The 21,911-nt window shown below is 47.5% G+C and overlaps 1 protein-coding gene across 1 annotated transcript in view; it reads left to right on the top strand.

Annotated features, from left to right (window-relative positions):
* The window catches only part of SCNN1B (sodium channel epithelial 1 beta subunit), a 72,407-nt gene that overhangs the window by 34,886 nt on the left and 15,610 nt on the right, over window positions 1-21,911 (top strand). Inside the window, exons 2-4 of the mRNA XM_027527660.1 lie at window positions 13,616-13,934; window positions 16,892-17,168; window positions 18,180-18,370. Coding sequence (XP_027383461.1) covers window positions 13,624-13,934; window positions 16,892-17,168; window positions 18,180-18,370 — 779 coding nt within the window. The 5' untranslated portion in view covers window positions 13,616-13,623. The remainder of the gene's footprint in view (window positions 1-13,615; window positions 13,935-16,891; window positions 17,169-18,179; window positions 18,371-21,911) is intronic.

Below are 21,911 nucleotides of genomic sequence, written 5' to 3'. Positions count from 1 at the left end.
ATAAATTCTTAGCATTTCAGGGCTAGAATGAACATGAAAGTGCTTCTAAATCAGGGCCTTCCAACTTCTCATGGAACATAGAGAATGAACACGTTTGTATCCAGCACAAAGGTAAAGGGCCGGGGCGTCTTCTGCCCGCTGGTGATGGGGGTGGATACTCCTGCAGCTCCGGGCCAGACGCATCATCCAAAGACCAAGAACGTCAACACTTCAGCTCACCTGAAGCACTCACTCCAGGCACACCTGTCAGAACTGCTCTAGTCCAGCCTTTTTCTGCACCCAAATCCCGTAATAAGCCTGTTCTTTCTTGTTTTGCTCCCATAGCTCTTGTGGTCAGCAGCTGGCACCCCATCCACCCTCCAGCAGCTTTTCACTCTGGAGGTTAGGTTGTTTCTAGTTTGAGGGTATTACAGTGTTGCAATTGCTGTCCTTCGTGTGTGTATGTGCATGCATGCACACACATGCACACACGCACGTGAGCACCCATGCATATAAGCACATAGAGACACCTACACAGGAAGTGCAACTGGTATGTCCTGGCTATCACATTTTAAATGTAATAGAGACTGCCAGCCTACTCGCTAGTGACTGCGCCAGCTTAGACCCCATCGGCCTGTAGGCTTAGTCAATACCTGGTATTATGAAACACTTACATCTTTGTGAATGCAGTGGTGCCATATTGACTTTTTTTTTTATGCTTAACTCCAATTAGCATAAATTTTAAAATTGCTTCTTTAAATTTTTTTTCTCCCTCCTGGGAGCATGTAGGGTACACAAAGTTAGGGGTTTCTTACTGTTTGTTTACTGATGGATTCTGGATGCCTAGAACAGTGCTAAGCACATAGTAGGTGCTTAATAAATATTTCCTGACTGAATAAATGAACAGATTAGACGTTGATATGATCCAAAATATCAGTTTAGTTCAGTTCAGTCGCTCAGTCGTGTCCAACTCTTTGTGATCCCATGGACTGCAGCACACCAGGCTTCCCTGTCCATCACCAACTCCCTGAGCTTGCTCAAACTCATGTCCATAGAGTCAGTGATGCCATCCAACCCTCTCATCCTCTGTCATCCCCTTCTGCTTCTGCCTTCAGTCTCGTCCAGCTTCAGGGTCTTTCCCAATGAGTCAGTTCTTCACATCAGGTGGCCAAAGTATTGGAGCTTCAGCTTCCGCATCAGTCCTTCCAATGAATATTCAGGACTGATTTCCTGTAGGATTGACACGTTTGATCTCCTTGCAGTCCAAGGGACTCTCAAGAGCCTTCTCCAACACCACAGTTCAAAAGCATCAATTCTTCAGTGCTCAGCTTTCTTTGTAGTCCAACTCTCATATCCATACATGACTACCGGAAAAACCATTTGCCAACGAACCTTTGTTGTCAAAGTAATGTCTCTGCTTTTTAATGTGCTGTCTAGGTTGTTCATGGCTTTTCTTCCAAGGAGCAAGCATCTTTTAATTTCATGGCTGCAGTAACTATCTGCAGTGATTTTGGAGCCCAAGAAAATAAAGTCTGTCACTGTTTACATTGTTTCCCCATCATTTGTCATGAAGTGATGGGACTGGATGCCATGATCTTAGTTTTTTGAATGTTGAGTTTTATAAAAGGTGCCAAAGAAGTAACTCAAATTTATTTAATTTTATTTATTTTTAATGGTGGAAAGTTGCTTTACAATTTTGTGTTGATTTCTGCTGTACAACTCGAATCAGTCATAATCATACACATACATATATATATATATATATATATATATCCCTTCCCTGCTGAGCCTCCTCCCCCTTCCCCCACCCCACCCCTCTAGATCATCCCAGAATTCCAGACTGGGCTCCCTGTGTTAGCAACTCCCCACTAACTATTTCACACAGGATAGTGTATATATGTCAATGCTACTTTCTCAATCAATCCCACCCTCACCTTCCCCTGCTGTGTCCATTTTTAAAAACCTCCCTCCCTGCCTGTGCCCCCAACCATGCAGTTCCCCTTCTTTTCTTTTTTTAAGTAATTAATTTATTTAGTTTTAATTGTGCTGGTCTTCCTTGCCATGTGCGGGCTTCATCTAGTTGTGGAGAGTGGGAGCTACCCTCAGCTTGCGGTGTGCAGGCCTCTCATTGCTGGGGCCTCTCTTGTAGCAGAGCCTGGACTCTAGAGCCCACAGGCTTCAGTAGTTGCTGCACGTGGGCTCAGTAATTGTGGCCCTCGGGCTTAGGTGCCCTAGGGCATGTGGGATCTTCCCAGACCAGGGGTTGATCTGGTGTCCCCTACGTTGCAAGACAATTTCTTAACCACTGGACCACCAGGGAAGCCCCCAGTTCCCCTTCTTGAAGGCAGTTTATGTCAGGACTTTGTTGCGTGTCCCCTTGGAGGTGGGTTGCGCGCACACAACTAAATATCTCTATGCTAGTTCTCTTTCTTCTACACAAATGCAGCCCTGATTTATATATGGTTCTTTCCTTTCTTATCTCTCACTTAATGATAGACCTTGGCAGCATTCCCCATCTCTGAGCAGCTCAAATAGGACCATTGCATCCTTCTCTCCTGGAGGACTGGAGGGGCCACATTTTTTTTTTATTGAAGTACAGTCGACTTACATTATTAGACTAGGTTCAAGTATACAGCATAGTGATTCAATATTTTTATAGATTATACTTCATATAAAGCTATTATAAAATATTGGCTATGTTCCCATCCTTGTATCTTATCTATTTTATATCTAGTAGTTTGTTCCTGTTAATCCTCTTCCCCTCTCTTACCCTTCCCTCTTTTCTACCCCCACCCCACCCACAGCTCCCCCCACCCCATCCCACCCACTGTTCTAAGGTTTTATCTTATCAACCACACTGCTTTATTTGGCTTTATGGAAGGACCCCTAGAGGCCTGTGAACTACAGCCTTGGGTGAAGGAGGTTCATAAGTGCACACAGAGGAGACAGCCCATTGCTACACTGCAGACTTTCCCAGCACCCACCAGAACAGAAGCAAGAGCTCCCATCAAGCGTGTGGTGAGAGGTGCCTGGAAGGCAGGTGACCGAGCTTCTACTTCCAGATCTGCCTGACTCACTGTGACCATAAGTGCCTCTGTACTCTGGCTACCTTCTCTGTGAAATGGGCATAATTCTGGCTACCCCAACATACCTGAAAGACACAGGAGGAAGTGCTTGAGAGAGAGGGTGTGCTTCAAGTGAGCAGAAAACAGTCAACAGAGCATTTCCTCCAGAGTCTTAAGGAAGATGGTTTTAATCTTTAGAGTGAAAGTGAAGTCGCTCAGTTGTGTCTGACTCTTTGCGACCACATGGACTGTAGCCTACCAGGCTCCTCCATCCATGGGATTCTCCAGGCAAGAATACTGGAGTGGATTGCCATTTCCTTCTCCAGGGGATCGTCCCAACCCAGGGATCAAACCTGGGTCTCCCGCATTGCAGGCAGACGCTTTACCATCTGAGCCACCAGAGAAGCCAATCTTTTGAGAAGAACCCTTTAGCATATCAAACATCAACAGGCATAGTGTTGCTTAGGATGAGGGTGAATTTTTTCAAGGAAAAAAGGTGAATTCAGATGATGTTATGTATTAAGTGACTAATGATACAAGTGCTATAGGGATTTCGTGAAATCCGTTCAGGTGGTATGCAAATGATTGACATTTGGGAAACATTGAATTAGCAGGTATTTGGGGGACAAATAATGAAATCAAACTTACAAATCCTTACATGAAAACCCAGTTTAAGGATTGCTTCTTATTTAATGCAAACATATAGGACACAGTAAATCAGGTTTTGACAAATTTTTTTCTGTAAAGGGCCAGATATAGTTAATAGTTAAGGCCTTGTGGGCCACAGACACTGCGTGTTCTTTTTTTTTTTTTTAACTCTTTGAAAACATTGGAGAAGGAAATGGCAACCCACTCCAGTATTCTTGCCTAGAGAATCCTGTGGACAGAGGAGCCTAGTGGGTTGCCGTCTACGGGGTCACACAGAGCTGGACACGACTGAAGCGACTTAGTATGCATGCATGCATTGAAGACATAAAAAGTATTCTGAGCCTGAGAACCATACTGAAACAGGCTGGGTTTTCAACTTTACAGATCCTTGTAGAAAATTAAGGAATTTATTGAACATATAATATCTGTTAGTGCCCCTAATGTAGGTACAACAACCTGTAGGAGACCCATTTATTAATGACATTTATAAATAACATTAATGTTCTACTTACTCCCTCTTTTTTTCAGTATTATTATGAACTCATGGGTTTTTATGCATTTAATATATATTTCAATTAACCCCATACTTTCTTTTTAAAGATGTTCAAATTGTCCCATCTTTGCCAGTAAAAATCCCTTCAAGGAGTCCTTTGACCTGCCCGAGTAGTCTTTGATGGGGTTTCCCTGATGGCTCAGTAGTAAAAAGTTCACCTGCCAATTCAGGAGACGTGGGTTTGATCCCTGGGTCGGGAAGATCCCCTGGAGAAGGAAATGGGAACCCACACCAGTATTCTTGCCTGGAGAATCCCATAGACAGAGGAGCCTGGCGGGCTACAGCCCACAGGGTCACAAAAGAATGGACACAGCTTGGCGACTAAGCAGCAGCAAGTCGTCCTTGATAGCTTCCTTTGTTTTCTGGTACGGTAAGAGATCTCAGGCTCATCTTGTACATTTCTTGCATCAAAACTCGTATCAGCAGTTTTTGTAAGAAGCCTTGGTTCATTTTAGTCGAGAATGGTATTTAGAGGCCAAAATCTAGGTGTCTGGAATGGGCACATTTGCATTTATGAACAAAAATGACATCCAGGGAATGTCCTGTCCTGGTCCTTGGAGCAATTCCAACTGCCCCCCTAAAACTCTCCTTCACCCTCTCCAGCCTGGTACAGTAAGCCCCATCAATTGCTCTGACCTGGCTAAGTCCTCAAGAACAAAAGAGTCAGTCATGCCCTGGAGCTAAAGAGGCAGAAACATGAAAGATTTTTTCAATATCCAGAGTCCAGTCCATTTTCAGGTTAACCTTCAATTAACTATAAAAATCCTGCTACCCAGAACTCTTATTCCCTGATAATCTTGGATAATTGAGGTTTTGCTGAAAAATTAAGTACAGGGGATTTTAATGATAGCATCTGACCTACAATTTATAGGGGTCACAGAGTCAGATGTCCACATAAGCCAAGGCAGGGAATTAAAAAAAGAGTGAAGTGAGCTGAGCTGAATATAAGAAAATAGAAAAATGGGGAGAATTGGAGTGAACTGGGGAGCACAGGCTAAGGAGGGTTTTTCTAGAAGAAATTGCCATGTGGGGACAATTATCAAATCTTTCTGATTTTTTAAAAGTTGAAGAAAATCTTTATTTTTTAAAAATGTGAACTTGCATAATTCTGAGATGGCATGGATTTAAATGTTTTGTTAAAACTTTATTTAGATGTAATTTACAGACAAAATACTTCCGTTTCAAGTATAGCATTTGATGCTGCTGCTGCTGCTAAATTGCTTCAGTCGTGTCCGACTCTGTGCGACCCCATAGACGGCAGCCCACCAGGCTCCCGTGTCCCTGGGGTTCTCCAGGCAAAACGCTGGAGTGGGTTGCCATTGCCTTCTCCAGTGCATGAAAGTGAAAAGTGAAAGGGAAGTTGCTCAGTCGTGTCTGACTCTTAGCGACCCCATGGACTGCAGCCCACCAGGCTCCTCCGCCCATGGGATTTTCCAGACAAGAGTACTGGAGTGCGGTGCCATTGCCTTCTCCAAGCATTTGATGAATTATTACAAATGCATACATCTAATTAACCACCATCTCACTCAAGATATAGAATACTTGCATCACCTCCAAAAGTCTCCCTGGTTTACACTTTGGGTGGATCCACTATTCATATCAGGCCCAGAAAATCACTGTTCTGCTTTCTATCACTGTAGATTAGTTGTGTCTTTTCCAGGGCTTCATATAAATAGAATTGTATGGTATGTACCCTTTTTGTGTCTAGCTTCTTTTTCTCAGCATAATAGCTTTTTTAAAAAATATCCATCCATGTCATGGTAGGTATCAGTAGTTGGTTCCTTTTATTACTGAATAGTATTGCATTGTATGGATATGAAACAGTTTATTCACTCACCTGTTGGTAGACAGTTGCTTGTTTCCAGTTTGGGGTTATTAATGAATAAGGCTGCTATTATTAATGAACAAGGCTGCTGTGAGTATATATGTGCACATCATTGTGTGAGCCTATGTTTTTGGTTCTCTTGGACAAATAAGAGGGGCCCTGCAAGGTTGTATGATCAGTGCCTGTTTAACTTTATGAGAAACTGCCAAAGTTTTCCAGAGTGACTGTACCATTTTGCATTCCAACCAGTCATGTAGGAGAGTCTGATTCCCCCACATCTTCCCTAACACTAGATACTGTCAGTCCTTCTAGTGGGTGGGAAATGGTATCCCGCTGTGGTTTTGATTTGCATTCCCCCAGTGACTAATGATGTTAGGCATCTTTTCAGGCCCTTATGAGCCATTCATATATCTTCTTTTATGAAAGGTTTTTAAAAAATCTTTTTCCCTTTTGGAGGGGAGGGATTGTCTTATTGTGGAGTTATAGGGGTTGTTTACATATTCTGCATACACATTCTTTGTCAGACATACAAGGATTTTCTCCCAGTGACTTACTCTTACATTTCCTTGGAAGTGTTTTGAAAAGCAGAAGAATTAATTAGTTAATAAAGGACAATTTTTTTTCTGTTACCATTCTTAATATTAGTGTTCTATCCAAAAGGTCCTTTGCCTACCCCAGGACTGCACCGATTTTTCTCTTATACTTTCTTCTGGATGTTTTACAGTTTTAGCACATGTATTTAGGTCTCAGATCCATTTCAAGTCAATCTTTAGTGTGAAGTAGGAGTTGAGATTCCTTTTTCTTGTAAAGATATCCATTCAGATCAGATCAGTCGCTCAGTCGTGTCCGACTCTTTGCGACCCCATGAATCGCAGCACGCCAGGCCTCCCTGTCCATCACCAACTCCCGGAGTTCACCCAGACTCACGTCCATCGAGTCAGTGCTGCCATCCAGCCATCTCATCCTCTGTCGTCCCCTTCTCCTCCTGCCCCCAATCCCTCCCAGCATCAGAGTCCTTTCCAATGAGAAAAGACATCCATTATTGCAGCATATTTTGTTGAAAAGATTACCCATTCTACATGAATTACCTTGGCACCTTTGTAGGTCTATTTCTAGAGTCTCTTCCGTCCCATCGCCTAATCGTCTATTAGTATGCCTATCATCACACCAATATTGCACTGTTTTGATTACTGTACTTTATAGTAAGTTAAGGCCTTCAACTTTGTTCTTTTTCAAAAGTTTTTTTTTTTTCTATTTTAGTGTTTTTACTTTTCCATGTAATGTTTGGAATCACTTGTCAATTTCTACATAATGTCTGCTGGGATTTTGATTTAAATTGAATTAATTCTAGAGATTGATTTGAGGTTAACTGACATCAATATTGAGACTTCTGATCCATGAATATCTCCACTTATTGAGGTTTTCTTTATTTTTTTATTTCTGAAAATTTATTTATTTTTAATTAGAAGATAATTACTTTACAATATTGTGTTGGTTTCTGCCATACAGCAACATGAATCAGCCATAAGTATACGTATGTCCCCTCCCACTTTAAACCTCCCTCCCACCTCCCAATAAGTTTTCTTTAAATTAAATTAAAAAAAAAAAAAAACACTAAGGCCACTGAGACAGTTAAATAGGGGAAAGAATAGTCTTGGTGTTGGTGTAAGTGGTATCCTCATGCGAAAGAATGAAACTGAACCCCTACCTCACACCATACACAAAAATTAATTCAAACTGGGTCAAAGACCTCAAAGTAAGATCTAAAACTATAAAACTCTTAGAATAAATCATAGGAATGATTCTTTATGACCTTGAGTTAGGCAATGAATTCTTAGATACCACACCAAAGCATAAACAATAAAGGAAATATGGACAAGTTGGGCATCATGAAAATGAAAACTTTATGCTAAGTGAAAGACCAGTCACAAAATACCAGATAATATATAGTTCCATTTGTATGAAATGTCCAGAATAGGCAACCTATAGAGACAGAACATAGATCAGTGGTTGCCTGGAGGTGGGGTAGGGTAGAGGAAGAAGTAGGGAGTGAGTGGTGATGGGTACAGTTTCTTTCAGGGGGAGATGAAAATGTTTTAAAATATATTGTGGTGATGGATGAACAACTCTGTGAATATACTAAAACCCACTGAATCTACACTTTAAATGGATGAGTTATATAGTATGTGAATTCTATCTCGACAAAACTGTTATTTACAAAAGGAAATTATACATTTTTAAAAATACTGTGCAGCTTCCCTGGTGGCTCTGATGATAAAGAATCTTCCTGCAATGCAGGAGACCTGGGTTCAATGCCTGGGTAGGGAAGATCCCCTGGAAGAGGGCATGGCAACCCACTCCAGTATGCTTGCCTGGAGAATCCCCATGGAAAGAGCAGCCTGGTGGGCTACAGTCCATGAGGTTGCAAAGAACTGGACACGACTGAGTGACTAAGCATGCACACATGTGCTAACATCAACAAAAACTTTTGCAAACCCAATACAGCCCGTGGGTCATCCATTTGCAACACTGAATGGAAGGCTCAGAAGAATTGACCATATTAAATAGTATCAATATTTATGTGTCTTTTGTCAAAATAATAAGTAGAGACACACACTGGGTTTCTCATTATCCATCCCCTAGGACACTGAGTCAAATCTCAAGTGCAATTTGTGTCTGAAAGTGAGCAGATGTTTTCTCTTAGAAGAAAACAGAAATGGTTGTACACAGCATCTACTGTTTCTGCATTTGCTGCCAGGAATGTTACCACAAGTTCAGGGACAATCTATAGATAATAATCTGTGACTCTTGAAGCATGACCGACTGCATCCGCTCTTCCCGAGTTCATACCTGGACCTGGTCTCCACTTGGCTTGTTTGGGTTGGTTTAAGCTGTAAGCTAATTCAAACCTTTCTACACAAGCTGTGTATACATTCCAAACACAGGCCACCTATCACCCTGGAGGTGAAATCTGACAAGAACAACATAAAGTTATTTATAGCATTTATTGATTTTAACTTGGCTAATGTCCCAGACTAGTTAGGTGATAAGACAGTACTCAACAAACTTCTGTTATTTACCTACCAGTCACAGTTCTTGTTGCATGTAATACTATTGTTTAATCAATATTTTTTAATCAATTTCTCTCTCTTTTTTTTTAACTTACGTGTATCTATGAACCTAAAGCAAAAGCCAGTGTCTCTTGTTTATTAACAGAAGATCCCTCTTGAAAAGAAGCCCAGTGATACACGTGTCTCTTTCAATTCTGGTTTCCTCAGTGTGTATGCCCAGCAGTGGGATTGCTGGGTCATAAGGCAGTTCTATTTCCAGTTTTTTAAGGAATCTCCACACTGTTCTCCATAGTGGCTGTACTAGTTTGCATTCCCACCAACAGTGTAAGAGGGTTTCCTTTTCTCCACACCCTCTCCAGCATTTATTGCTTGTAGACTTCTGGATCACAGCCATTCTGACTGGCGTGAAATGGTACCTCATTGTGGTTTTGATTTGCATTTCTCTGATAATGAGTGATGTTGTACCCCAGTGTTCATTGCAGCACTGTTCATAATAGCCAGGACATGGAAGCAACCTAGATGTCCATCAGCAGATGAATGGATAAGAAAGCTGTGGTACATATACACAATGGAGTATTACTCAGCCATTAAAAAGAATACATTTGAATCAGTTCTAATGAGGTGGATGAAACTGGAACCTATTATACAGAGTAAAGTAAGCCAGAAATAAAAACACCAATACAGTATACTAACACATATATATGGAATTTAGAAAGATGGTAATGATAACCCTGTATGCGAGACAGCAAAAGAGACACAGATGTATAGAACAGTCTTTTGGACTCTGTGGGAGAGGGAGAGGGTGGGATGATTTGGGAAAATGGCATTGAAACATGTATAATATCATATAAGAAACAAATCGCCAGTCCAGGTTCGATGCAGGATGCAGGATGCTTGGGGCTGGTGCACTGGGATGACCCAGAGGGATGGTACGGGGAGGGAGGCGGGAGGGGGGTTCAGGATTGGGAACACGTGGACACCTGTGGCAGATTCATGTTGATCTATGGCAAAACCGATACAATATTGTACAGTAATTAGCCTCCAATTAAAATAAATAAATTTAAATTAAAAAAAAAAGGCCCAGTGAAAACAGAAGGTTGTTGATACCAGATACATTTGCCTGAGATATCTCCAGGAGATAGCAGAGGACACAGGAGCCTAGCAGCCACAGCCCATGGGGTGGTAAAGAGTAGGACACGACTTAGCGACTCAACAACAACAACCATTGCCGGACAAGGCTCTGAGCTTGAGGTCTCATTGTTAAACTGGGAGATTAGAGGGGCTTAGATGGATGGGCTTCCCTGGTGGCTCAGATGGTAAAGAATCTGCCTGCAATGTGGGAGACCCAGGTTCGATCCCTGGGTCGGGAAAATCCCCTGGAGAAGGGAATGGCAACCCACTCCAGTATTCTTGCTTGAAGAATTCCATGGACAGAAGAGCCTGGTGGGCTTCAGTCCATGGGGACGCAAAGAGTTGGACACGACTGAGCAACTAACACTTTCACTTTCAGATGGATGTTAGGGACCTAAGACTTTCTTCTTGACCGAATCAGAATGGTTAAAGGAGAATGCACTAGAGTAGATATCAGAGAGACCCTGGATCAATTTCTTCCACAATTTTTTCTTGGAGCCTAATGTATTCTTCAGCTCTTGGGCCTTGGGGTGCTAGACCATACAAGACAGACGAAGCCCCAAGTCTTTCCAGGTTTAGGGTTGTGGATTATAATATACAGGAATGAAGTAACATAAGAAGCACACTGCAGTGCCTGGATCATGGTAAATACTCAGTACTTTGATGTTTTTCTCGTAGTTGTTGTTATAATTATTATTATTTTATTATGCCAGAGCAGGGAATGGGCTCTCTGGGAAAAAGAGGGGTTGGGTTAGTCTGTGAACATCTGTCCTCAAGCCATGATGGCCTTGAGAGGCACATGGAGCTTGAATCCCATCAGAGAGCAGAGATGGTGGGGTTAGCGAGTACAGCCCTTAGTGCCTCGGCCAGGAAGGTGAGGAGTGTTACTGTGTCAGAAAATTAGGTCAGCAGTGAGCATGCTTGGGTAAGTTTAAGATCTCTGTTTAGATATCAAGGTATGGCATCATTGATTTCAATATTCAGTGGTGTCCCAGGCATTGTGCTGGGCTTGTTGGGAATACAGTGTTGCTACCCTCGGGGGGCTTATGACATCATGAGAGTGACGAGCCACAGGACAAGTAAGTATGACACAGAGTAGAACGAGGAGAATTTCTTTCTCGATTGGTTGCAGATGACAGACATCCAGTTTGTATTAGCATGAGTAAGAGCACTTACTGGTTCCCATATCTGCTGAGTCCAGGAATAAATGCCTTCAGCAGTGGCTGGATCCAGGTGTTCAAATGATGATGTCAGAAATCTCAGTCTCATGGCTCTGCTTTCCTCTGTGTTGGCTTTCTTTTCAGGCAGTCTCCCCATTCGTGATGCCAAATACCACCAGCTTAGTAGTCTTAGCTAAAAGGGAGGCTGCTGCCTCAGTTGGATGCATGTGGGCCCAGTCACTTCAGTTGTGTCTGACTCTTTGTGACCCCATGGACTGTAGCCCAAGAGGCTCCCCTGTCTGTGGGGAGGATTCTTCAGGCAGGAATACTAGAGTGGGTTGCCATGCCCTCTTCTAGGGGGTCTCCCTGACTCAGGGACTGACCTCACTTCTCCTTTATCTCCTGCATTGCAGGCAGATTCTTTACCCACTGAGCCACCTGGCAAGCCCACACTTCCTCAGTTACTCCAGTATAAAGTAACAGAACTGAATTCCAATGGTCCGAACTAGGGTCCTGCGAGACCCCTGCCCCAGAGCTAGGCATGGTGGCCTGGCCACCCACACCCACTGAGCCTGGGGGAGGGGTTCATATGGGAACATCAGAGCTGGGGGAGGGGGTTCTGGGAAGCAGGCACCGCCCTGCCCACTGCAGAGCCCCCAGAGAGACAGAGGCTCTGAGAGGAAGGCAGGGGTCATTCCAGCCAGGGAGTCAGGACAACTTCACAAAGGAAGTTTGGCCTACTGGGGCTCCAGGGATAGGGCTGGGGTGCTCCTGCAGTAGGTTCCAGCTCTGTATCTGGAGAGAAGGAAGGAGGAAGCAGGTATTTCCTGAGACGCCATCATCTGCCAGGCTCTTTGACAAGTTTCTTGGTTAACATCCCAAGAACCCTGTCTGCTCACGCAGGTGGGAAATAGTCTCAGAAGGTTTCCCATTGCTGGATGAACCTCAGCTAGCACCCAGGGCTCCTGGACCACCCTCACCCACTCCGGTCCGTCTCCACCAAGCAGCTGGGTGGGCGATCTCTTCACACTGCAGAATTGACAGCGTCTCACCTCCGCTGAAACCCCGATCCTCAGCCTGGCCTACAAGGCCTTGCCCGCTGCCCCCCACCACTTCTCTCCTGCCCTCCCCTTCAACTCCTCCAAGAACTCACTTCCAGATTTAGGAGGAGTGATATTTATTTGTAAAAATGGTAGCTGACGCTTAGGTGCCAGGCCTTAATAGACACTCTGTATTTTCATTCATTTCAGTCTTCACGGCAACCCTGTGAGGTGGGGACCGTTATTATCTCCATTTTATAAGACGAGGAAACTGAGCCACTGAGACAGTGATTTGCTCAAAGTCACCCAGCTAGAAAGTAGCAGAGCCGAGATTCAAAGCCAGGCATTTTGCTCCAGAGTCCTCATTCTTAACCACCGCCGTCTCCTGCCTCTGGGCACTCAGGGTCCCTATCCTTCCTGTCACATTTCCTAACTACTCATTCTGATGGGCTATATGATTGATGTCTGTCTCAGCACTAACAGCTGCTGTAGAGGTAGCCAACATACTGAGCACTTAGTCTGTGCTGGGCACTGTGTTTAGCACCTTTTAGGCATTAGTCAATTTCACCCTCTCACAATTGTGCAAAAACTAGGTACAGTTGTCCCTGTTTTGCAGACGGAGAACCTAAGAAGTTGGGAGTTTAAGTAACTTGTCCACTAAGCTGGAAATTCCCAGAGGGAAGAAACCATGTCCATTTTGCTCATCATTGAGTTCAGAGGGGCTAATTAAGTGTCTGGCATACAGTAGGCACTTAATAAAGGTTTTGGGGTGGGCCTAGTGGTAAAGAACTCACCTACCAATGCAGGAGTTGTAAGAGATTTAGGTTGGATCCCTGGGTTGGGAAAATCCCCTAGGGGAGGCCATGGCAAGCCACTCCAGTATTCTTGCCTGGAGAATCCCATGGACAGAAGAGCCTGGTGGGCTACAATCCATAGGGTCACACCAAATCGGACATGACTTTAGTGACTTAGCACCCAGATGGCTGGATGATAAATGGCAAGATGGAAGGGAGGGAGGTGGGGAGGAATGGAAAGAGGGCCAGCCTGCCTGTCTCCAGTGCGCATGCCCTGGTCACAACTGGGAGATCCTGGGATGTGAGGCTGGCGTGGTATCTGACGTGGCTCTCGCGGCTGTCTCTGCAGGAGCCACGATGCACGTGAAGAAGTACCTGCTCAAGGGCCTGCATCGGCTGCAGAAGGGCCCTGGCTACACATACAAGGAGCTGCTGGTGTGGTACTGTGACAACACCAACACCCATGGCCCCAAGCGCATCATCTGCGAGGGGCCCAAGAAGAAGGCCATGTGGTTCGTGCTCACCTTGCTCTTCACCTCCCTCGTCTGCTGGCAGTGGGGCCTCTTCATCAAGACCTACCTGAACTGGGAGGTCAGCGTCTCCCTCTCCATCGGCTTCAAGACCATGGACTTCCCCGCGGTCACCATCTGCAACGCCAGCCCCTTCCAGTAGGTGGTCCCTGGAGCACGGCTGGTCTCAGCGGGGCTGCTTCCCTTCATTTTCCTTCCTTCCAGCTTTCCTTCCTTCTTTCCCATTTCCTCCTTTCTCTCTCTCTCTCTCTGTCTCTTTCCCTCTGTGCAGCAAGTAAGATTCAAAATTCATAAATCTCCTCAGCTTAAAAAGAACCTCCAAAAATACCTGGTAGTGCCTTCACACTAGTGCTTATTTATTGATTCAGTGTGTATTTATTGAGCACCTACAATTGCCACCTACTATTGGGGCTTCCCTTGTGGCCCAGATGGTAAAGAATCCACCTGCAAGGCAGGTTTGATCCCTTGGTCGGGAAGAACTCCTGGAGAAGGGAATGGCTTACCCACTCCAGTATTCTTGCCTGGAGAATTGCATGGACAGAGAAGCCTGGCAGGCTGTGGTCCACAGGATCATAAAGAGTAGGACACAACTGAGCAACTAACACACTACTATTGCCAGGCACTGTTATGGGGCACCAGAAATGCATCAGTAACTAAAACAAAGTTCCTCCTGTCCTCATCACAGCCTCCCAGCGAAAACAGAAATTCATCTTTTCTTCCATAAACATTGAAATCATTCTCATTGTGAGGATTAAACTGGACCTGTATCCAGGGTTTAGTGCCCTCTCCTACAGGAAGCCCTCCAGCCATCTATAGCAACCATGCATTGAGTGCATTTCATAATATTGCCTAAATGCCAGGCAATATGTTGAGTGTTCTTTGGATAATTCATGTCATTCTAATCCACACAACCACTCTGGGGTGGGGGTTGGGGGGCACTACTCTAGTAGCTCCAGTTCACAGGTCAGGAAATGGAGATTCAGAGTGGTGAGGGAACTTGCCCAGAGACACTCAGTGAGCAACTGTGGAATTTGAATCTAGGTCTTATCTGACTCCAGAGGTGCCACTGTTTAAGCACTGGATGGCAAGGCAGACACCCAGGGAGACCCAGCCTAGTCGGTTGAGGAAAGGCAGGGGGTCACAGAAAAATGCCCCAGGAAATGAGTAGACACTAGCCGGGTGGAATGAAGAGAGTGCTCCAAGTGGAGGACATAGCACATGCAAAGGTCCTGGGGTGAGGCAGAGCCTGGTGCATTCAAGGGGTTGAAAAATGAGCCAGCATGTCTGAGTCACAGAAAGCGTTCTTGTCCAAAAGGAGGTCCTGGAAGAAATCATACTTCCTGTTTACATTTCCAGTTATCAGAAAGTCACCTCATTCTGGTCATAGGGCTGTTCTTCCTTGCTTGGGTGGGTCTTTGAAGCTACTCAAGAAAACTCTTAATAATTATAATAACACATCCTGCTTATAAGCATCACCCTATTGAATCCTCCAAAAATCCTCTAGGGTAAATGTTTTAATCTCCCACTATTTCACAGATGAGAGAAGAGAGCCTCAGAGAGGTTAACCTACCCACGGTCATACAGATGTTAAGTGGCATGCTGTGCTGAGTTTGGTCACTCAGTCCCGACTCTTTGCGACCCCATGGACTGTAGCCCACCAGGCTCCCCTGTCCAGGGGGATTCTCCAAGCAAGAATACTGGAGTGGGTTGCCATGCCCTTCTACAGGGAATCTTCCCAACCCATGGATCAAATTCAGGTCTCCCGCATTGCAGGCAGATTCTTTAACGTCTAAGCCACCAGGGAAGCCTAAGAATACTGGAGTGTGCGTAGCCTATCTCTTCTCCAGGGGATCTTGCTGTACCAGGAATCGAACCAGGGTCTCCTGCATTGCAAGCGGATTCTTTACCAGCTGAGCTACCAGGGAAGCCCATTAAGTGGCATGCTGGAATTCAAACCCAGATCTTACCAAGCTTGACAGCAGCTGTAGACATCCAGGCTATAATAGCAGCCCCCACCCCACAGCCCAGCACATTCCCAGTCCTCCCCTCCCTGTACGCACAGAGGTGGCTGGTTTGGTGATCAGAGAACAGGTGGTGTCAGCGTCTGCAACTGATGTCAGCTCTGGCCGCTGTCCACCTTCATACCAGCACTTGGGCCTATATCTAGGGTTTAGTGCCCTCTCCTACAGGAAGTCCTCCAGCCAGAGTTGACACACACCACCCTGGAGACCACACTCTGGGCAGGATCTTGGATAAATTGGGTTCTGTAGTGACAGGGGTGCAGGGCTTGGAGCCCCCCAACCCAGGGCTTGGTGGAAACACTCATTGGGGTGGACACATTTCTGCCGGACTGACTGGTCACCACTTCCAGTATGGGAACCTCAGGGACTGAGAAGATCCTGGATCCCAACCCCACAGTCTTCTCCCTGCTGAAACTGGCTCCTATTCCCCAAATTGCTGCTGGAGATTTAGGACCTCAGGATCACAGACCTGCCCCTCTTCCAATATTATACCCCTCCTGGGAGGAAGAAGTCTGAACCCCGTGCACCCACAGATACCAACTGGGGCCCACCAAACCCAGGTTCTCAGCTCTGTGCCTTCTTCAGTGCGGTTAGCTCAGGAAATCACAGCAACTCCCAGAGTTTCTTTATCCACATGGGGTCATTGTAGAATTTTATTTATAAATTAACTCAAAGAAGATGCAGGAAACACCTAGCACCTGACACATGGTGAGGGATCAACAACCATGAGCTCTTAGGATTCTGTCTCTGTAGCATGTGAATTGCATAGGAAAAGAGACTCGATCTGTCTTGTTTGCTATAATATCCTCTGTGCCTTGCACGTAGTATAATAGCCTCTGTGTACTTGGCACATGGTAGATACCCACCAAATGCTGGGTGAAGAAAGAGTGAGCAGGTGGTGGAAGGAGGCACGGTCGCATGGGTGGGTGGGTCGAGAGGTGGGCACTGGGGGCGGGGAGGAGCAGGCTTCTCACACGTGGTGGCAGCCACACTAGAGTAGGAGGCGACTGGACTATGGCCGCTGTGCTCTGCAGCTGCCCCTTGCCCCCTTGACTGGCCCTCTCCCCCACCCAGGTACTCCAAAGTCCAGCATTTGCTGAAGGACCTGGACGAACTGATGGAGGCAGTCTTGGGGAGGATCCTGGGTCCCGAGCTCAGCCAGGTCAATGACACCAGGGCCCTGAACCTGTCCATCTGGCACCACACGCCCCTGGTCTTTATCAACGAGCAGAACCCCCACCACCCGGTGGTTCTGGACCTGTTTGAGGACAACTTCAATGGCTCAGCAAGCAACAGCCCAGCACCAGGAAGGCCCTGCAGTGCCCACAGGTGCAAAGTAGCCATGAGACTAGTAAGTGGGGCCCCCTCCCCGGGCACGGCTCAAACAATGGGCCCTCTCCAGTGAGTCCTATGGGAGTCTCTTTCCTTAACAAATCTGGGTCTTGGCTAGGGGAGAGCTGAGCCTCTATCAGACTACATGGACTGAACGAGGGGGAAGGGGTGGGTGGCTTCCTGAAGAAGGAATTAAGTCTTATTATCAGAAGACAGGGGCATAAGTATTGGGCAGGTGGAAAACCACAGCTATGCTGTAAAGTCATTGCCAAAGCATAACTGGACTGCTGGGATGGCTGCAAGCCTGCAGGTGGGAAGAAGGTTCCCTGTCTGTGCCTGGGATCCCTGGTGGCTCTGTAACTGCACAGAGCCCTGGGCCTGACTCCTGGAGAATCTGAAAGGGCAGTTTTGGGCCCAGACCCAAGAATCTATGTTGTTAATAGGCTTCCTGGTGATTCTGATGATCCGCCCTGGTACCCAATATGTGGTCAGGATCTTCCCCCATCAGAGAGGAGGGGGCAGAACCTGAAGTCTCGAGTCCTTCATGGTCCACCCGGCCTCCAGGGGGCTGCCTCTGGATATCTGGGACGGGGCTGGGAGTGGAGTTGGGGGAGCGGAGGGTCAAGTGTGTCTGCTGCTCACGTGTCCACGTGAGCATGAGTGTGGGGCCACTTGTGTGACTCGAGGCATGTGGACACGTGTGTATATAGTTGTGATGCCAGGACATCGTGTGACTGCAGGTGTCAGAAAGATGTCTGTGTGGACGTGACTGTGTGGATGTGTGTGCAAGTGGGTTGGCTCAGGCCTGAGCAATGTTATATGGGGGTGGCTGTTGCTGCAACCCAAGCCTTGTGACTGTGAGTGCCAACACACTGCCCACCGGCCAGCCACTGGCCACCCCAGCACCAAGGTGCCACCCAAGGAAGGGCAGCTGGCAGCACCCTCGCTGCCCTGGCTTTCAGGGTTGGGGGGTCCCTGAGCAGCCCCCACCCACAGGAACCCCTCTCGACACCCCCCTCACCCCCCGCAGTGCAGCCACAATGGAACCACGTGTACCTTCCGGAACTTCAGCAGCGCCACCCAGGCCGTGACGGAGTGGTACACCCTGCAGGCCACCAACATCTTTGCACAGGTTCCAAACCAGGAGCTGGTGGCCATGGGCTACCCTGCCGAGCGGCTGATCCTGGCCTGCCTGTTCGGGGCAGAGCCCTGCAACTACAGGTGAGAGCCAGTGGGCCCCCCGAGGCCGGGGTCCACATCCTGGGTCCACACCCCAGCTCGGCCACTTAGCCGGTTACCCCAATTGTCTGTACCCTGCTGTCTTTGGCTTCTTAGAGGGAGTTTGAGAAGAGGATGCGTTGACGGCCCCATCATGTCCTGAGGGCATCACTTTAGGGAAAGTCTGTAGGGAAAGAGGACGGCGCTAAGGGAGGATGTGGCCTCAGGTGGCGTCTAACCCAAGCGTCATCCCTGTAAACTGCCCTGCAGAGCTGTACTCCCTTAAGCAGAGGGGCGGCCCCTTGCACATGGCCCCATCAGTCACTCCCTGGGTGGTGCCACCCCCAGGAGCATGGGCTGGGGGTCTCCTAACTTCCCAGGCAAGGAGGCGGGAGAAGGGGCAGCCATGAGCTGTTAGCCTCCAATACCCAGCATCTACTGCCCTGTTTTCTCATCCCTAAGATGGAACAATAACCATATCTGTGTCTCATGTAGAATAAATGAATCGGCTCATGTCAGCACTTAGAGCCCTAGAAGCCGTTGTCATAAACACCCTTTTCCCAAACAACCCCAGGGTTGAGAAGATGGCAGGATGAGGGCAGCATTAACTCCGAAAGCCTGGGTCCTCTTACACATGGTCCACAGATCTCCACCTTCTTCCCTGCACCGCCACCTCCAGCTTTTGACCATTCAGACCCTGGGACTGAGCACCCAGCTCTGTCCCCAACTCTCGGACAGACTCGATGGGCGGGTCACTTGGGAAGGGAGGCTGGGCACAGGCAGGCGAGCCGCTGAGGCCCCAGTGCCCCCTCCTGGCCTCATGGCAGACCTCCTGGTGTAGCGGGCGCCCCCCCACCCCACCCGCCCCGCCCCGAGTCTGGCCCTGGGCTTTGGCCGGTCCCATTTCCCTGAGGCGCTAGCATCCTCCTGGTCTGGAGCTTCAGATTCCCACACTTCAGGTCTCTGGAGAAAGGGACTTTTTGCCGAATCTTGCCGTTTTAGACGAGTGGCAGGCTACTGGTTTCAAACTCCTGGGGACTGTGGCCTCAGCCCTCGTCAGTCAGCTCATGAGCCCTCGGGAACCTCTGTCAAGAATCTGCTGGTTCTGTCCCCCAGAAATCACAGGTGCAGGGCAGGTGTAGGTCGTGTCAAGGAGTCAAGGCCCCCTGAGCAGGCAGAGCTGCCCGCCTAGGTGTTTGTGAGAATCAGAGAAGGAGGGACCTACAGGTGGAAGAACTGCGTGCCGGCCCCCCACCGATGGCACACGTCCTCACTGGCTGGTTGCAGGCTGGGTTCCAACCCCTCTCTCTGGGGAGACTTGCTTCAGAGCCTACCTGCCCCACCACTCCTGGCAGCCCGCCTTAAGGTTGTGGGTACCAGTAAACGCGGTCTGTGCCTATAAGTTCATCTTTATCCTCACAGCTGAAAGAGAGAGGTGTAATACGGTAATTTAAAACATATGGCTTATCTGCGCAGTCAGAATATGCCCTGAAGTGCGAGTGAGTTGAAAAAGTGGGATCTGTTAGGATCCACTGGGACCTGCTGCCCGGTTCCTGGCGCTTTGTGTGAGCATCTCTTAGTGGGATCCCAGGGCTTGAAGATGTGTGTTCTGCACACAGCACGGTCCCTAAACAGAGCCCGCAGCGACTTCCTGGCCTGAGGCAGGGCTGGAGGCAGCCTGGGGATGGTCTCCATGTTCCCAAGATGGCGCCCTCCAGAGCCAGCCCTATTTGGGTCAGCTGACTGAGAAGATGGCTGGCGGGCAGGCAGCACCAGGTGTTGGCTGCATAACTCTGTGGTGTGGCTGTGACTGGGGAATAAATCTAGTGAGGTGGTCAAGGCTGGACTCTGCAGTTAGACCATTGGGTTCAAATCCTTGCTCTGTCTTACCAGCTGTGTGGCTTCAAGCACGCGTCTTAACCTTGATATGCCTCCTTTTTCCTCCTGCATACAATAGGCAACAACAATGCTTACTCTGTGTGCACGTGCGTGCGAGCTCAGGCATGTCTGACTCTTTGCGACCCCATGGACTGTAGCCCACCAGGCTCCTCTGTCCTTGGGATTTCCCAGGAAAGAATACTGGAGTGGGTGCCATTTCCTCCTCCAGGGGATCTTCCCGACCCAGGGATCAAACCCATGTCTCTTATGTCTCCTACATTGGCGGGCAGGTGCCTTACCACTGAGCCCCCTGGAAAGCCTGTGCCTACCCCACTGGGTTCTTTGGAATATTAAGTGAGTTAATGTACGTGACAGGCTGACAGTAGTGATGAACTCAGTATTACTCTCATTAAACCCACATTTCACAAGGCACTCATTCTTCAGTAATGATGCCAACGCTCATTGCACCCTTCTTCTGTCCAGGCGCTATTCTTAGCACTTCACATGTATAAAATCAGTCAGGCTAACTCTGGCAACAAGCCCTTGTTTTATGTGATACAGCACTGCTCAGAGAGGTTAAGCAACATCTCTGAGGTCACACACCGGGTGAGTAGCCGAGGTGGCAGTCTGAGCCAGGCCCACCTGGCGTCACTTCATCGCCTCATCAGAAATCGAGATCGTCTTCCTTCCTTCCTCCCAAGCTCGTTTCTTCAGCCCTCGGCGGTTCCTTGGCACGGAGACCCTGGTCCACCCGTCTCTGTGCTGCTTGTCAGTCCCACAGCCTACTGGTTGCCCATCTTCCTGAATCAGCCTCAGACTCAGCGCCAGAGGACACGTGCCTCTCTCTGCCCTCCCAGTGTTGGGCCCCAGACACTTTGGCTCCCTTACTCTGTCCTGGTCTCCATCCTCTCCGCCTCGTATTAGTGAATGCTGAAGGTGCAGCCACTGCAGTTTTAGGAAAGTATGAGCCACGTTTGGACCCTGACACCAAGCCGCCTGGGTTTGAATACCAGCTGGGCTTTCCTGGTGGCTCAGATGGTAAAGAACTCACCTGCAATGCAGGAGACCCGGGTTTGATTCCTGGGTTGGGACAATCCCCTGGAGAAGGGAATGGCTACCCACTCCAGTGCCTGGAGAATCTCATGGACAGAGGAGCCTGGTGGGCTACATACCGTCCATGGGGTTGCAAAGAGTCAGACAGGACTGAGCGACTAATACTTTCAACTTTTCTGTTTGGGGGCATACTGCTTAGCTTCTCTGGGTCTCAGTTTTCTCATCTGGAAAATAGGGACAGTGAAACGACCTCACAAGGCTATCATGGGGATTAAGTGAGTTTACATAGATAAACTGTTTAGAACAGTACTTAGCACGTGCTAAGAATTATAGGAGCAATTTAAAGATTAACTTTTTATTGTGGAGTAGTTTTAGATTTATAGAAAAGTTTCAAAGAGAGTACACAGAGTTCCCTGGTACTCCTCACCCAGCTTCCCCTATCCATAACATCTTAGTCACCATGTAATCTATCAAAAGTAAGAAGCCAACCTGGCCACATCACTAGTAAACAAACCTAACACTTTATTCGGATTTGTCGGTTTTTCCTGATGATCTTTTCCTGCTCAGGCTTCCATCCAAGAGACCACATTGCTGTCGGTTGTCATGTCTCCTT

The sequence above is a fragment of the Bos indicus x Bos taurus genome, chromosome 25 (genome assembly GCF_003369695.1).
Source record: "Bos indicus x Bos taurus breed Angus x Brahman F1 hybrid chromosome 25, Bos_hybrid_MaternalHap_v2.0, whole genome shotgun sequence".
In the NCBI taxonomy this organism is placed as follows: domain Eukaryota; kingdom Metazoa; phylum Chordata; class Mammalia; order Artiodactyla; family Bovidae; genus Bos; species Bos indicus x Bos taurus.
The sequence above is the reverse complement of the archived record's forward strand: the minus strand, read 5'-3'. Positions and strand labels throughout refer to the sequence as shown.